Here is a 16,524-nt window from a genome sequence, read left to right on the forward strand (position 1 = left end):
GCACGAGTACCAAATGAGTACGTAGTACTCCTAGTAGCTTGGACTTCAACCAAGTTGTTGATTCTGAGTCCGCCGTTCTGTTATGAAGCGGAGTTTGAAAGATACAGCGTGTTCTACATACGAAGATCTCCACCTTCCGATTGTAATAGTTTGGACACGCGACAATATGGGATGTGCTCGTATCATATCTTTGCAAGTCAAATAGATGCTGTCGTCATGACGGCATGACCATCTTGTTAATTAGTTGAGTGCTTCGTTATGCACCGGGAAATGTATAATAATACGACTCGGATTCGGATTCGCCTGCTCTTGCATCGGATATCATATATACAAGTTATGCTGCACCACAAACACAATATGAACATTGATGTATACTGTAAGACGACGTTATACATAAGATCCACGAAAGTTTCAAACAGAACGTAGGAATCATTGCTGGCCAAATTGTTCTAGCAATGCACACGATGCAGGTGATTGCAGTAACGATGTAGCCAGCAATGGTTCAGTTCACCGCCCCCTCCTCTCCATCACACAACGCAACGCCAATAGCTCCCAGCCCATACAAAATACAAAATCATACTGCGTGAGACAAGACCGTGCCTCAAAGTCAGCAGGAAGGACAAAAGTCTAGAATGAGCGCTCGTCTTTAAATCTCGTTCCTTCCAGCTTCCATCCACTTGGACTTGGCTTTGACTACGAGCCTAGGATGAGGCCTCCAGGTTGACGCACGATTATGTATGCTTCGCTTTTCCTGTTTCTCTCACGATAACGCGATCAGTGATATCACCATCATCAGTGGGGAACCAGAGCGCAAAGATGGCTCTGTAGGTGATGTTGAGCTTTGTTTCTGATACGCCAGGACGATGGCGTTGTTGTATAACGTCAGTTGTCGAGTTCCTGGTTTGGGGCGCTTGAATCAATTGCGAGGTCTGTGAAGATGTATGAACAACATACCGCGGTACCTTCCAGGCGGGAAGATACAGATAAGGTAGACGTGAAAAGCGAGGGGTTGATGAGGCAATAGATGAATGGGTATTTAACGGGGTAAACGAACGTAGGATTGGAAGTAAAGTTTCTATATAGGCTGAGCATCTCAACATGGGGAGGCACAGGCCACACAATAATAAACTCGCTTCCGAAGATCGATTGGCGAAGTCACGGGTAGTGATGGTCGCGTACCTGCCAGGCTTCTTCTCCGCTAAGAATCGAGTAAATTAGATCAACCATACCTAGTTAGTTGGAAGACAGAAGTGGCAATATTGATCATGAATGGAGAACAACGACATGTGGATCGGAGGCTGCAATTGGATGAGTCGGAAAATGAGTGGCTTTTGGGAATTCTGACCTACCGGCTCATGAACTCATTGTTCCCTTTTCACGAGATCAACTTGAAGTCCCAGTGGATTGCAGGGGCTCAGTTGGGCTGGAGAGCCGGATTCTCCTTAACGTTATCATAAGCGTAGACAGGAGAGAAGAAAAAAGTCCCTAGGCTGGGGGATCAACGCGGCAATATATGGTGATCGTAAGATGACGTGGTTCAATGAGGGCACAATGGATGAAATCGCTCTTCACCATTGGGAAGATGACCTCATTTTTTATTCTTGTGCCATCGAATGATAGAAATGAGGGGTACCATTATGCCGCATGAGGGACTTTGATGTCTAAAGATTGATCTTGCGGTGAGACGGTTGGACTGGGGAAGTGTGGGGCGCTTGTGACTCACTGAAGTGCATTCAGGAAAGTGGTCGAAGTACTAGTAAGGCCTGGTACTTACAAGAGCCATATCGATTTGAAACAACATGCAGGGTCCCAATCTTTTGACTGACTTTCATTCCGATTTTTGAGGTCACTACGAGAGCTCCATGCGGTCTTGATCAACGGGCTCCGAGCGCAGTTTTGAAACTTAGACTCGAATCATAAAAAGCTAAACGCGGAGAGGAAAAAATATTCAGAGTGTGCAGCTGAAGGTTAGTCTCGGGATAGCAAAGAGACTAGACGACGAAGCAGTGTGTTAAAACTTGCCCCGAGGGAGATGGGGGAACGAGGCGAGAAAGAAACGAAAATATTTGCGACAGGTGCAGATCTTTGCAAGTGTGTTGGATATCTCTTCGCAGCTCTCCATATTGTGTCTGCGTGCTGAGTGTAGCTATTTAGCTTGCCAAAGTGGGGCCAATGATTGAAATCAGTAGTAGTAGATGAGACGTGGATTTGTGACACGTCACATGGGTCGCGTCAATGTCGTGTCACAGCCTGTGCTCACTGCTGTCTGTTGATGGTCGTTTTACTATTTATGCTGCAACGTTCAAGTTCCAGCAGAATTGCATTCTAGAATGCTTCTACCCTTGAGACGAGACATCGAGCTTGTCAAATGGCTCGGAACGGATCTACAAGTACTGGCAGCTGTTCTTTGCCGTCATTGCTTTATCGATATGGTCGCCATCAGTCATTTTACAGCTGCCTGACCTATGCGTTTCTGACAACGCGCAGCTCGTTGTCGGTGTCACTACGTTCCTCTGTGCTGCGGCTTGTCTTGGCATGAGTAATTTCTCGGGTTTTACCTTCCTTAAGCCAAACACTCCAACACTACGGGCTGTCGAGACGTGGCAGTAATGGTATAGATTTCAGAATTTGAAGTACGTCGATCAACTGTCACGTCGAGGATTTGAAAAACCAGTTATAACTTCAATGCGCTTACGTTGAGTTCTCTCCGACCATTCCTTGTGCTCTTCCTATCAGCCATGTTACAATTGTCTGTCTTGTCCATTCCTGACAATGCGCGGCTCATTGTCGGCGCTGTGGCTTGTCTTGGTGTAATAGGAGTAATCGTTCAGGCTTACCTTCCTCAATCGATTAATGGCCTTCCTCTCCCACCTTCACCTTCCACTTGGAGGCTGAGGGGACACTTTCTGCCGCATCGCAAGTAAAGTTTCGCATTGAATACAAAGTCTTTGAAGCTCATGGTCTCTGTCGTTGATCAGGTCATTTGTTACTATAGCGGGTTGGATTAACGAGCACGGACCTCTGATCATTCTTCGCTCAGGACTCGAAAAATTCGTGGTTATTGGTCGTTACAAAGTCAGTCCCTCGACGCCAAGTTGTTATCTCCAAGCTTATTTAATCATGCTCTGTTGCAGGCCGCCATGGATATCATGGAGAATCAGGGCGCAGCGCTAGCTGACCGTCCCCGCAAGATTGCTGCTGGAGAAATGTTTAGCGGCGGACAGGGCCTTACCCTCACACCCTTTGGGGAGAAGTTTCGCCAAAAACGTAGGTACGCAGACTGCAAGACGTCTCCTAAATTGGTTTTCAATGTGTCGCAGAGCACTTCATACGCACCTCCAGCCTAAAGCAGCCGAGGCTTATCAGCCCTTGCTGACGTCACGCGCGAAGAACCTGGTCCTCGACATTCTTGGTGATCCACACAACTTCCAGAACCATGTGATAACGTATGCGCTTTCTGTTATGACCGTACACTGCTCACAGGTATTTTTTAAAAGTTTTTCTTCGACAACAATGATGAAAGTTGCATATGGGACTACTACACCCACTTCTGCGACTGATCCCCTAGTTGGGGAGATGTACCAACTCATGAAGTTGGTCAGTAAAATCCTGCGCCCTGATTCCTACTACCTGGTGGACTCGATCCCATGGCTCAAACACATTCCTTGGTATGGCCTAGAATTGAAGCGGGGGTTTGAGAGGAGCAAGCAGCTCCACACTGGTCAGCTGAACCGAGTAAAGGAGCAAATGGTATGCATCGCCTCCCCAATCTTCACATAAAGTGTTCAAGCCATTCTGCAGCGAAAAAATGTGGACATCGGTCCTTCATTCACGAGATATATGCTAGAAAATAGCGATCACCATGGTTTGACAGAAGTAGAGACGGCTTTTCTCAGTGCTGCCTTTTTCGGAGCTGGTTCCGATACGGTGAGGTGTTTTTGCTGTGTCCGAAGACAAATATGTGGCTGAAAACAAGGTTCAGACTACTTTGGCCCTGTGCGCAGTGCTCCTGGCAGCCGCGTGTTTCCCCGAGGAACAAAGTAAAGTTCAAGCCGAGCTCGATGCGGTCATCGGAAGGCACAGAGGTAGTTTGATTCCCTATTGTAGTTCTGTAGAATTCAATGGTCTCTGCACTCAAGCGCCGACTTTTGCCGACCAACAATCCCTTACTCGTCTGCGTGCCTTCATCTCTGAGGCTTTGAGATGGAGGCCTGTTACCCCTAATGGTGAGTATTGTTCTCGTGGCCTGTACCCACAGTTTCCGACGACTACACTGCAGGAGTTCCTCACCGAACAACCAAAGACGTGATTTGGGCAAGTGATCTTCGAACAACTTACTTGTGCGACTGATGATCTGGCATCAGGAAAACTACCACATTCCAGCTGGGACTACGGTATACGGCAACACTTGGTAAGTATCGAGCTTCCGAATCTAACCACGAAGACTTGATTGTCACTGCCTTAGGGCCATCTGTCGAGATCCAGAAGTCTTTCCTGAGCCTGACGCGTTCAAACCTCAACGCTGGATAAACGACCAAGGTCTCCTGAGAGTCGATTTAACTAATTTTCTCTACGGGTTTGGTCGGCGGTAAGCAGCGTCTTCCGACTACTCGTTCGTTGTATGAAATTCCTTGCAGCGTGTGCCCCGGTCAACATGTCGCAAATAGGTCAAGCTATATTCTACGTATATGGCAATTCTTCCAGGCTTACTTCAATCAGTGCAGATCTGTGTTCATAGGCACGGTCTTGATTCTTTGGGCCTTCCAGCTCACCCTGGATCCTACACAGCCGTTGGATGACATGGGGTTCATGAATTCGGAGAAAACACACCGGCCGTGCTCTATTAAATTCGAGTTGAGGATTCCAGAAGCAGAGCTCATGCGCATGATGAAGAATTCTCCCGAGGTCGTGTAAGTGGATGAGATTGATCACCACTAGAGAAAGAACGAGAACCTGTTCAGAATGAATCTCCAATATTGGAACCATGCCACCAAGAAATGTACTCGCAATAACTCACATTGTAATTTGTTTCATTGAAGACCGTGTATGATAGCTGTTGACTGTGCTTTGTCGTTATTAAGTTTCACTGTGCAGTTCATTCCATGCAGATTAGCGAACACTCAACTGGAGGACATCCTGCCCAAGATGTTCGACAAATATATCGAGCACATGGCTGCGATAGGGAGAAGAGGCTCGTTCAACGTAACATACAAGTGTGGTGGTTAGGTGGAAGATACTGACGATGATATAGAATGAAACCCCAGCCCCAGTGTGCAGTTGAAGTTGTAATTATATGAGTTGCAAGGTGAAATGTCTTCTAAGCATGATATGGAATTCGTGCCGTCATGATAACCTTTTTTGTGAGCCACCCAGGCTCGCGAACTCTTCAGTCATGGTATTAAGATCCCAACGGGCAGCTGATGTGTATTAAGATAGTCATACCGTCATGACGACAGCACCTACTTGACTTGCAAAGATCTAATACGAGCACTTCCCATATTGTCGTGTGTCCAAACTATTGCAATCGGAAGGTGGAGGTCTTGAATTCTTCATAGTCAGACTCATAATTGCAGAGATTAAAGGAGCATTCGTCCGCTCAGCCTGATTCTTTGATACATGCCTGAAATATCCACGAATCCCATTGCGACGATTACTCCACAGCCAATATTGTCGTTGAAAAATAAATGACGAGAGTTGATGGCAAGGGTTTCGAGAGACTTCAGTAGACTCTGGTAAATATACTTCGAGTAATTCGAGGTCTTTGGATGGACTGAAACGTTGACTTATGAGGAAAATGGATTCACTGGAGATACGAAAAATACAAGAAATCTAGGCGCTGTCAAAGCGCGAGTGGCGAGACATGAAAGGGAAAGGCGTTGATGTAAGTGCAAAAGAAAATGAGACGATAATCAAACAGCGTAGTGAAGGTGGGAGTTGAGAGATAGAAGATATAAACAAAGGTATGAGAATGTGAAACGTCAAAGAGTAGGTACGGAAAAGGAAAAGAATCGGAAACGGGGCGTATGGAGTCAGAATCATTGAAGTGTTTGATGTAGCGTGCATCCATCGCTACAGGCGAAGCCATCCTTACAAATATCATCGTGAAATAGGGCTAGATGTATTGAATTTAGCAAATGCGAGGACAAATGGTAAAGACTAAGAACTCACACATCTCGGCAACGCGACCAGTGTGTCCCATGTGCCATACGGCTCAAATCAAGCTCAGCGCCTCCTCTTGGGATCACCATTACAGTGCCAGGAGAATAAAACGGAAACTGGGAGGCTGGAGGTACCCAGAAAAGGAGCCGATGATTGGGTCCCATCATCCATCCATCAGCCCGCAGCAAGAAAGGGGTTGAATTAGAATCATGGTGAGAGGTACGTTCGAGCAAGTCAGTGGGGTTGGGCAGGGCGTGTTCCAGGCTGGAGGAGAAGGAAATGGGGTGATCGTTACGACTGTTGATCAACATGACACGGTCTTCTTGGGTGGAAAGTGGGGTGCTTTGATGCAGCAAAGATGTGGAGGAATCTGGCTTTCTGTACTCGAGGGATGGGTGCACTTTCACTGCACTCCACATACGGACAGTATTGTCTTCCGAACTAGACACGATGCGCGTGCCATCCGGCGAGAACGAGCCTGAGGTAACCTTTCCAGTGTGCCCTTTCAAGGGCTCACCCAACGGCTGGCCCGTCGCTGCATCCCACAGCCGCACAGTCTTATCATCCGAACCAGACGCGATACGAGTACCATCCGGTGAGAACGAGACTGACGTAACCGCGTAAGTGTGCCCCTGCAAGGGCTCACCCAATGGCCGTCCTGTCGCCACATCCCACAACCGCACACTCCTATCCCAAGAGCCAGATGCGATGCGAGTACCATCCGGTGAGAACGAGACTGACGAAACCGTATTAGTGTGCCCCTCCAAGGGCCTACCCAATGGCTGTCCCGTCGCTGTATTCCACAGCCGCACAGTCTTATCCCAAGAACCAGACGCGATGCGAGTACCATCCGGTGAGAACGAGACTGACTCAACAACCTTAGTGTGCCCCTGCAAGGGCTCACCCAATGGCCGTCCCGTCGCTGCATCCCACAACCGCACAGTCTCATCATACGAACCAGACGCGATACAAGTACCATCCGGTGAGAATGAGACCGACGAAACATTGTCAGTGTGCCCCTCCAAGGGCCCACCTAATGGCCGTCCCGTCACTGCATCCCACAGCCGCACAGTGTGATCCCAAGAGCCAGACACGATGCGAGTACCATCCGGTGAGAACGAGACTGACTCAACATGGTGAGTGTGCCCCTGCATGGGCTCACCCAATAACCGTCCCGTTGCTGCATCCCACAACCGCACAGTCTCATCCGCCGAACCGGACGCGATGCGAGTACCATCCGGTGAGAAAGAGACCGAATTAACTGTGTCAGTGTGCCCCTGCAAGGGCCTACCCGATGGCTGTCCCGTCGCTGCATCCCACAACCGCACAGTCCTATCCCAAGAGCTAGACGCGATGCAAGTACCATCCGGTGAGAAAGAGACCGACGTAACATTGCCAGTGTGCCCTTCCAAAGGCCCACCCAATGGTTGTCTCGTCGCCGCATCCCACAACCGCACAGTCTTATCATTCGAACACGACGCGATGCGAGTACCATCCGGTGAGAACGAGACTGACTCAACCGATGAAGTGTGCCCCTGCATGGGCTCACCCAATGACTGTCCTGTCGCCACATCCCACAGCCGTACAGTGTTATCCGCCGAACCAGACGCGATGCGAGTACCGTCCGCTGAGAACGAGACTGAGTAAACAATGTTAGCGTGCCCCTGCAAGGGCCCACCCAATGGCTGTCCCGTCGCTGCATCCCACAACCGCACAGTCTTATCCTTCGAACCAGACGCGATGCGAGTACCATCCGGTGAGAACGAGACCGAGGTAACCTCGCGAGTGTGTTGCATGGGTTCACCCAATGGCTGTCCCGTCGCTGCATCCCACAACCGCACAGTCTTATCCTCCGAACCAGACGCGATGCGAGTACCATCCGGTGAGAAAGAGACCGACGAAACATTGTCAGTGTGCCCCTCCAAGGGCCCACCCAATGGTTGTCCCGTCGCTGCATCCCACAGCCGCACAGTCTTATCCTCCGAACCAGACGCGATGCGAGTACCATCCGGTGAGAACGAGACCGAGTTAACCGCGCGAGTGTGCCCCTGCATGGGCTCACCCAATGGCTGTCCCGTCGCTGCATCCCACAATCGCACAGTCCTATCCCAAGAGCCAGACGCGATGCGAGTACCATTCGATGAGAACGAGATTGAGGAAACCGTCCAAGTGTGCCCACTGATGATGGTCTGAATAACCGCCCAGTTCAAATCACAGCCGGATGCAAGACGAAGGTTATTCGGAAACTTTGCCGTAAATTTGGTAGCCATGGTGGAGTTGACGGGCGAGAATGGGAGCGCTGATAAATACAGATGCGGCGTGCTGTGCAAAATCATGCCGCCAAACACTTGGATGAATCTTCGTATATCCATCGTGGTCGACTGCAATTTTTCGTATCCAGAATGGCCCTGTATTTATTGATGAACCGTTCGTCGGATACTGCCTCGTAGGTGTATGCTTACCTTCAGCCACTTGGCAACGAGTGGAAGCACAGTTATTGCGCCCCTAATTGCGTCGAGAAGGCCGAGTGCTTCAACCCAGAAGAGCAGTCGCTCGTCGTCGAAGAATGATTTTATTGCGTTGGCGAGCTCCGAGTCGAAGTTCGATGCTGATACGTGCGTAGCCCAAAATCGACAGGAATAGGACAGGTGTGGGGGAATGGATGTTTCGACTCGTTGAGGCAGCCCCGTGTCTTGGGAATTAGGGAGATACGACGATTTTAAATCACATATATTGAAGCGAAGGCCATGTTCCATCACTCGTAGTGACGCAAATGCAAGGTCGCATTGTACGTTGGGTACCTCGACGAAAAAGTCTCCGCTGGATGACTTGTCTCTCAGGAAGTCGTGGAAAGATGCGTGAAGGGGTCGGATGGGTGTACATAAGTTGGTGGTGCCGCTGAGGAGGGATCCCATGCGTTTAATAATGTCCATGTTGTCATGCTTGCTTCGGTCTGGAAAGTACATCCGCATGGTATCGAGGGAATTGAAAGGGAGTGGTTCAGCTGTGCTAAGTATCTGTCCCATCACGGAACGAAACCCTGTTAGTGCCTCTTCGTACTCGTCATCATCGTATTGATCCCTTTTCATGAGTTCTTTCAAAATGATCAGATACATATCGTACAATAGGTTTTTCTGCTTTCCGGCACTGCGGTTCGCAAGGGCATTGAAGCGAGGCATATGGCGTACACCTGGAGGGGTATTTTTGATGTATTCACAGGCGAGACGCGCCCACTCGAAGAGTCCGTCAGCTTTTGCAGCGAGCGTTGCAATATGGTTGTCCCGAAATTCTGATAGCTCTCTCAACTCTTCAGATACGAAGGCGTGAATGTCGCGCTTCACGACTTCTGGTGGAATATCGTCCATGGACAACCGTAGAATATGATCGGCACCTTCAAACTCCTTTTCGATATCATGAAGGGGGCGAGAGGTGACGAGAATCCGAAAGTTGGAAGGGAGTTCCGTGATTTGGGGAAGTCCTTTGTCGTGGAGTCTACCGGCAAGTATGCGGAGGAGGTTACCCCGCGTCTTCATTCCACCACTCTCATCTAGTGCCTCGATCACGATCAAGACAGGCCCTACACCTGATGCAGAGAATTTCTTTAGCGGTTCCATGAGAAGCTTGCGCCACTGCTGGATAATGTCCGTCGTATTCTTGAGCGAGTTTGCATCCTTGACTACATCCGCTAACGCTCGTTTCATCCCCGGATCACGATCAGCAAGGTCGCGCGCGATGGTGGAGAAAATCTTGTCATGGCGTCGGTCTGCTTCTCTGTGCCGATCGAAACAAAAACATGAACCGAGGCCTCCCGTTTCACTAAACCAGTTGGCAATCGTGTGGGCGATGGCTGATTTGCCCTTGCCTGCAGGACCGGATAGCCACATTACACGCGGAACAGAATCTCCAGCGCTGTTGATCCACTCGGTGATTTGGGAGAGAATGTCCGTGCGAGTGCCCGACAGACATTGCTTCGCGGTATCTAGTCCCGCGCCCGCTGCATAAGTCATGCCACTGAGATCGAGTGTTTCACCTTTAAGGGATGAGTACATCTAAATCAGAGACACGCATAAATCCTTACCCACAAACTGGACAAAGATAGCTACGTCCCGATTGGCTTGATCACGAAATTGTTGCATAAGGCCATCCAAGGCGTTGTTGTACTGTGTGATGATGTCATCCGTTGCCGCGATAATGTTTTTGCCGGTTCTCTTCCCTATGATCACAGTGAGTGTAAGATTCATGTGCGAATGCAATAGTCCGGTGACTCACAGAAGCTCTTCGTCTCCGAGTATTCCCTGATGAAACGGGCACACTCGAGAGTCTGCTGAGCAATCTTTCCGACGACATCGCGCATCGATTCAACCTTGGAAAGATTGTCGTCTTGGGTTATGAAGCCATAAACTTCGTCTAATTTCTGGAGAAGGCGATTGATCGATTGGTCGCGCTCCGCTTGAGCAAGAATAATCTGCACGGGACCATAACTTCTGAGCGGGAGGCAGATCTCCGGGCAACATAAAACGTACTTCGGATGCAGCAGAAAGTACTCCCAACGCCATTTTTGCGTATGGATGCACCTATAACTTGATAAGTTCACTACCAACTAAAGAGAGTGATCCATACATTTGACAACTTCTTGATGGCAGTATCGAAAATTTTGAGGGGTTGGAGGTATGTGGTCTGGAAATTATCTGCGGCAGCGAGATCTGCCGGCGCCTTGCTGGCGGCAGATGTCACAGATAGGGCAGGTCCCCCGAGTATTTTCATGCGTTCTGAAGCCTCGTGGGCACCCTGAAGTTCAGCATCAACCGATTTGGGACCAGGAGTTTCCTCCACGCTAGAGGGGGCGTCGAGAACCTGCGCGACCAACAAAGTTTAGAGACGAAAACTATATAATTTGATGCAAGTACCTTCGAAGCAGGTTCTCTTGATGTGCCTTGGTTGACGTGGCCACTGAGATTTTCAGCTGTGGTGAGATGTTCGTCACCGGTGGAAGGATGCGGATGTGATGTGTCCTGGACGCCTGTGATAAAAAAAACTGAAGGACGATTTGGAGCACCTACTTCGATATTCTGATTCGATGAAGCACCTTGAAGGTCGACATTCTGGACCGCAGGAATGCGGTCGCGGGAACGCTTGAAGCGTTTCTGAACAACGTCAGCCCATATTTAGAACTAGGACAACAAGAACTCAGCAGTCTACTCACAGGAATTTTCTTGGTGATGGCTTTCGTAAATTTCCGCATGGCCTGACTCGACTTTGGGATTGACTCTGGACGAAGAAAGCGCCAAGGGCAGCGATGGGTTTTCATGAGCACTTATCCACAGTGAGTGAGCCTATGAGACCACATACCGAATTTTCACGAACGGTTGCTTCGCAGGTTTCTGGAGGAGGAACTGGCCTATGGTCTTCACTCAGCACGAGTGGTCAATTAGTGTGAGCGGAGTGGAGGTGCAGGACGTATGGGAGAAGGGAGAGGACCTCTGGCATGAGCTAAATACCCTTGACCACAAGCTTCGAAGCATGGGATTGCCGAAGCGGGTACAAAGGGGCATAAAGGCACAGGGCAAGATATTTGGACTTAATCCTTTACAAGACAACCCTTAATGACTGATGGGCCACTACGATGTATGTGAGTACACGTAATTATGTAAACGCAATATTCTTATTCGGTCCATGACGCACGTTCAGAATGTTCAGAGCGGCTACTTACATCAAACAAGGACTCGCCTTCGGTCTGCTTTTGTACGATACACTGTGTTCACGGTAATGAGATGCGAGTGATGTCAATTGAGTTATGTGAATAGATACATGATCGTCACAGCAGCAAGTCGGGAAATACAATATTAGCACATTCTTGTCTTTCGTTTGCATCTGCAAATAGACACAATGTATCTCTTCGCGTTCTCACTCTCGATAATGCTGTATACAATTGACCGTGAGTAAAAGGATCCGTTCGCAAGTCGAGCACCGTTCTTCCTAGCGTCAGTCCTTGACAACCATTAAGAGTAGTTGCATATGCGAGTCATAGAGGAAATTGTCTTCGATTTACTGTCCAGGATGAACGGTTTGGATGGAATGAGAAGTTGATGCGGGGAATGCAGTGGCTTTCCATTGTATTGAGTAGTTGCACTTCGACGAACCGACGATGCAGTGCAATCACACGCACGCGCGCGTTTCTGACCAATCCCTTTTCTATCAAGAGAGGTTCCGCTCAATGGCGCAAATGCAGTTTTCTTTGAGATCCAGGCGATGAGGAGATACTCCAGGATGGGTCAACATTGCGAGATAGTCCGGCGTGTGTTCTGGTGCATTAAATGGTGTGGTCGGCTTCTTTCAGGCTGTCCAAGCTGAAATAAGATTCTATGTCCCGTCAGTAGAATGTGTGGATGATGTTTGTCTGGAATACTTACGAAAATCGCCGGGCAATTTCTCTAGAATTTTGTCGTTAAATTCGTCGACATAGATATTGAGAGGAGAGAGGAATGCGCGCTGAAGACACGTCTCGGCGTCTTCGAGCACATGTGGCGGGAAGAGGAAGTTAATAGTATCCTCGAAGTTTGAGTCTCTTGTCATAGGCGACCACCAACGACGGAATCACCACAAAGTCATGGTTCAAACGTTCAAACGCGTACCGTATGTAAGGGTAAGTCACGATGATATAATGATGCTGCTTAGTAAGCATTCGTCAACGCTTTTCAACGTTGTTCATCACTACTAGCACTCGATCTTAACCGTCGGACGCGTGATGGTAAATAGCAAAGCCATGTCTCAGCTTGTTGGTGCCTCGAATGACGTTATGTAAATATCCCCTTTATCACCTTTATCACTCATGCGCCTGGAGGCTGGCAGATGCTCATTGTATTTAGTTAAACCCCCTTCTTCAGGCCATCAAAACGTGTCTGTCCACCCTTCAGACTTCCATGCCCCACATGTCTGCATTCATTTGAATTGACTTACTATGACTTTCCACCATCGCGGCAAATAACTATCGATATCGGGCATTCCTCCCTGAAGTCTCTACCATCTGTTTAGAACCAGCAGATATATGTGGCCTCCTGAACAGTGAGTTTGATATATTGTTGTCGCATCAGAGCTCGGCTCATGTTTTCCACGCTTGTTGTCTCAGACTCTTCACTTTGGCACGCTCTTATCAGTTGACATGTCTGTTCGCGCGCGACATCAATATTGCCCTCTTTGACCTGCTGTTCTCAAGGCATTTGATAACTACGTACCACGCACTCCAGTGCATACTTAATCACGCAGGACAGGATGTGCCGTGCCCGCAGAACACGCCATGAACGAGTCATACGAGGATAGCCTCGTCCCCCAGTAATTTATGATGTAACCACAGGTATAGTCTCATACTCTTTTCACATCCGGAGGCCTGTCGCAATGTTATCGCTGTTTCATGCTGTCCTGAGAATCGAAACTACAGTCCTCTGGGAATTTCCTGAGATACATTACTGAGAACGAACGTACTTTTTTAGCTTTTGCGGTCGCTACCTCGACAACATCTGGAGTCGACGTTGCCCTGTGTGACTGAGGGTGACGAATGCGCGTCCAAATGGTGCCTAGAGGTGGAATACGCCGTTCTCGACTGGCAGGTCCTGAGGACGTCTCCGGGGTCTCCCTTACAGTGGACTTCGCCTTGGGAGATCGAGGATGACGGATCCGTTTCCATATTTTCGGAAGAGACAGGATTCGTGCCATCATGATAGCCTTTTTTATGACCCACCCAGGCTCCGTGACGAACTCTCCAGTCATGATATTAAGATCCACTGGCAAGTGGGCGGCTGATGTGTATTAAGATGGTCATACCGTCATGACGGCAGCATCTACTTGCAAAGATATAATACGAGCACTTTCCATATTGTCGTGTGTCCAAACTATTGCAATCGGGAGGTGGAGGTCTGATTATAGTCAGATTCATAATGCAGAGATTAAGGGCATTCGTCCGACTCTTTGATACATGCCTGAAATATCCCTGAATCCCATTGCGACGATCACTCCGCAGCTAATATTGTCATTTAAAAACAAGCGGACTCGAATCATTGAATTTTGGGTTACACGAAGGATCAATGAAATGGAACAAGACGCTGTACTGACTCTGATGAATACATACAGGATTATGATAGTTCGAGAGCAAAGAAACGTCAAGTCAAAGAGTAAGCGCTGAGCTTACGATGGAGAGGACAGGGAGCTTAGGACAGAGCTTCTATTGGACAGAACGATCACACCGTAAGGTCTGCAGGTGACATGCTGGACATAGACACATATATGAGGGCGTCAGAGCCGTGCACTTGCCGGTCGATATGCCAGAGATGGAGGTGCATGCGCGTGGCAAGGGTCGCAAGGATAAAGGCCTGAAAACTGTATGTATATTTGGTGTGTTATCAGTAGGAATTCGCACCAAAAGTTGGAGTGCGTACTCTTCGAGGATGGTATAGTATACAGACTGCGTGTACAGAACATCAACAACTCAATCATATTGAAGGGCATTAGGAGGTTTACGCACATTGGAAACCAGCATTGGCACGAGGGCGTTCATGCCCGAGAAAACTTTCGGACCAATAATCATCACTGATGAGCTCAGAATATATATATATATCTTGACTCACACAGACCGCATGCATAGTAGAATATGTTGTGTTTCACCAGGACGTCATGCAGATGGCCGTTAGTTGTCCGCCAGCTCTGTATGACACGTATGAGTGTGAGGGAGATCAGTCCTGGGGGGAGCTTCAATCAGCGCATATCTGATTTGAGCTACAAGTGCACGGCAACATACCTAGTTGAAACACAAACAAAAGAACAAACGACAAGAATTGGACACTGTGCGAGCTCCAATAGCAACCTGTGATGCCTGGAATCATGCTAATCGTAACTGTAAAAGTGGAGTAAATGAGTACGAACAGTAGTGAGGGAAGACGAGGTCACAAACCATATGAGGAGGCAATAGTCGTAAAACGACTGCCGATGGAAGTTAAGACAACGGCCTAACTGATTCATCAATCATGAGCTTGTGCGTGGTCAAGGCAAGGGACTCACAAGGAGGGCGGACAGCATGGCTACAAGGATGACTTTATTGTTGTTCCAGAGTGCATACGTTCTGAGCACAAAAAAGGCTGGATAAATCGGATCAGAAGTACATATATGTAGCGGGGAAAGGAGAGATACATTCAGAGCAAGTGATTGACATCTGGAAGAAACCTGTGAGAGGAAAGAGTAGCGCTCGGCAAAGACGTGCATGCAGCGTGTACTGTGCATATACCTGAATAAATAAATATCATTGTCCCGCATTTCTGGCAAATTTTGGCAGTAAGCGTTGCTGATCATACATTAGTCGATAAGTCTGCTGCAAGCTTACATACATTGGGGCTCTCCGAGTCGTTCGTTGTGAAATTTACTGAAGCACAACATGTCAATGCATTGTCGGGGGATTATGATGGAGCTGAACGCACTAAAGAGGTTCATGGCGATAAGAAAAAAGGGGACATATCGTGTAACGACATAAAGGACTTTTACTTTGGTCCAGCGCGACCGACGGAGGAATTTCCACTTTGAACAGCATATTATCAATATCTAAACCACGGAACAAACGCATTACCTCTACACGAACTGAACAAACATAATCATAGGTCTAGATAAACAGGTTGAGCGGTGACCGAGAATAGATTGGTTCTAGCTTACCCAGAACGTTGCCATCGACACTAAGCCGTTAAGTGAGAACGAGGAAGAAGCGGTTAAGACAATACGCACTGTATAGGTACTGGTGGGACAGGTACGTTATCTTGCCCTCGTATTAAGAAATCGACGCACCGCCAATAGCTGCAGATTCGTGACCACTGCGATATCGTCTGCCGAATACTCCATCTCTGCGTCCGTTCGATAAGTAAAGAAACGGGATTTTTGCACATACATGTACCCTCTTATATCTCAAGAACGAACTGGGCACCTATCAAGATGCTGGGAACAGCATTCAACTTACAACCTTGGCTTGATCGTGATGGAGTGTTTCGCTGGTTACTAGAAAGTCGACGTGGTCACAGGGCTGGCCAGGCTCCACATGCCAGGGAAGAACCAAATATAAAGTTTCGATGATAAATTACGATGTTTCCTCGCGCCATCGATTGAGGCTATAACATGAGAGAACCGGTGAACAGCCTATGAGAAAGTTATTTGAAGTAATATATAGTAGAGCATCGCAACAATCTTGGTATATCTGCTGACCGCTTTCACATGGGAGTGTTTGGGCTTATCGAGGAAAGACGAATGCACAAGCGCTCGCAGTTAACTTGATAGAAGTTGTACCTCCGGTGCCAGAGACATATAAGTTAGGGTGACAACAATGATCAGACTACTATA

The 16,524-nt window shown here is 48.3% G+C and overlaps 3 protein-coding genes across 3 annotated transcripts; 1 reads left to right on the forward strand and 2 right to left on the reverse strand.

Moving 5' to 3' along the window:
- Window positions 1–2,442: 2,442 nt before the first annotated feature.
- Window positions 2,443–5,073, forward strand: DFJ58DRAFT_499282 (cytochrome P450). The gene is made up of 12 exons (XM_041380699.1): window positions 2,443–2,920; window positions 2,979–3,075; window positions 3,135–3,271; window positions 3,321–3,446; window positions 3,498–3,750; window positions 3,802–3,927; window positions 3,983–4,085; window positions 4,140–4,226; window positions 4,280–4,314; window positions 4,365–4,411; window positions 4,466–4,588; window positions 4,638–5,073. Exons 1-12 carry the CDS (start codon window positions 2,739–2,741, stop codon window positions 4,912–4,914), a joined length of 1,593 nt encoding a protein of 530 aa, XP_041241343.1. The 5' UTR covers window positions 2,443–2,738; the 3' UTR covers window positions 4,915–5,073.
- Window positions 5,074–12,464: 7,391 nt separating this feature from the next.
- On the reverse strand, window positions 12,465–12,812 carry DFJ58DRAFT_799449 (uncharacterized protein). Its single transcript, XM_041390747.1, has 2 exons — window positions 12,570–12,812; window positions 12,465–12,519 (listed from the first exon to the last, which is right to left on the reverse strand). The coding sequence occupies exons 1-2, from the start codon at window positions 12,730–12,732 to the stop codon at window positions 12,470–12,472; spliced, it is 213 nt and encodes a 70-aa protein (XP_041241344.1). The 5' UTR covers window positions 12,733–12,812; the 3' UTR covers window positions 12,465–12,469.
- A 1,389-nt stretch (window positions 12,813–14,201) lies between these two features.
- DFJ58DRAFT_747244 (uncharacterized protein) lies at window positions 14,202–16,107 on the reverse strand. Its single transcript, XM_041387514.1, has 15 exons — window positions 15,979–16,107; window positions 15,919–15,928; window positions 15,854–15,869; window positions 15,767–15,803; window positions 15,621–15,717; window positions 15,531–15,565; window positions 15,431–15,461; window positions 15,337–15,369; window positions 15,208–15,284; window positions 15,101–15,155; window positions 14,948–15,043; window positions 14,784–14,888; window positions 14,675–14,739; window positions 14,589–14,614; window positions 14,202–14,529 (listed from the first exon to the last, which is right to left on the reverse strand). Exons 5-15 carry the CDS (start codon window positions 15,631–15,633, stop codon window positions 14,391–14,393), a joined length of 675 nt encoding a protein of 224 aa, XP_041241345.1. The 5' UTR covers window positions 15,634–15,717; window positions 15,767–15,803; window positions 15,854–15,869; window positions 15,919–15,928; window positions 15,979–16,107; the 3' UTR covers window positions 14,202–14,390.
- Between the last annotated feature and the right edge of the window lie 417 nt (window positions 16,108–16,524).

Source organism: Suillus subalutaceus (genome assembly GCF_016647625.1).
Source record: "Suillus subalutaceus strain FC151 chromosome Unknown DFJ58scaffold_91, whole genome shotgun sequence".
NCBI classification, from domain to species: Eukaryota; Fungi; Basidiomycota; class Agaricomycetes; order Boletales; family Suillaceae; genus Suillus; species Suillus subalutaceus.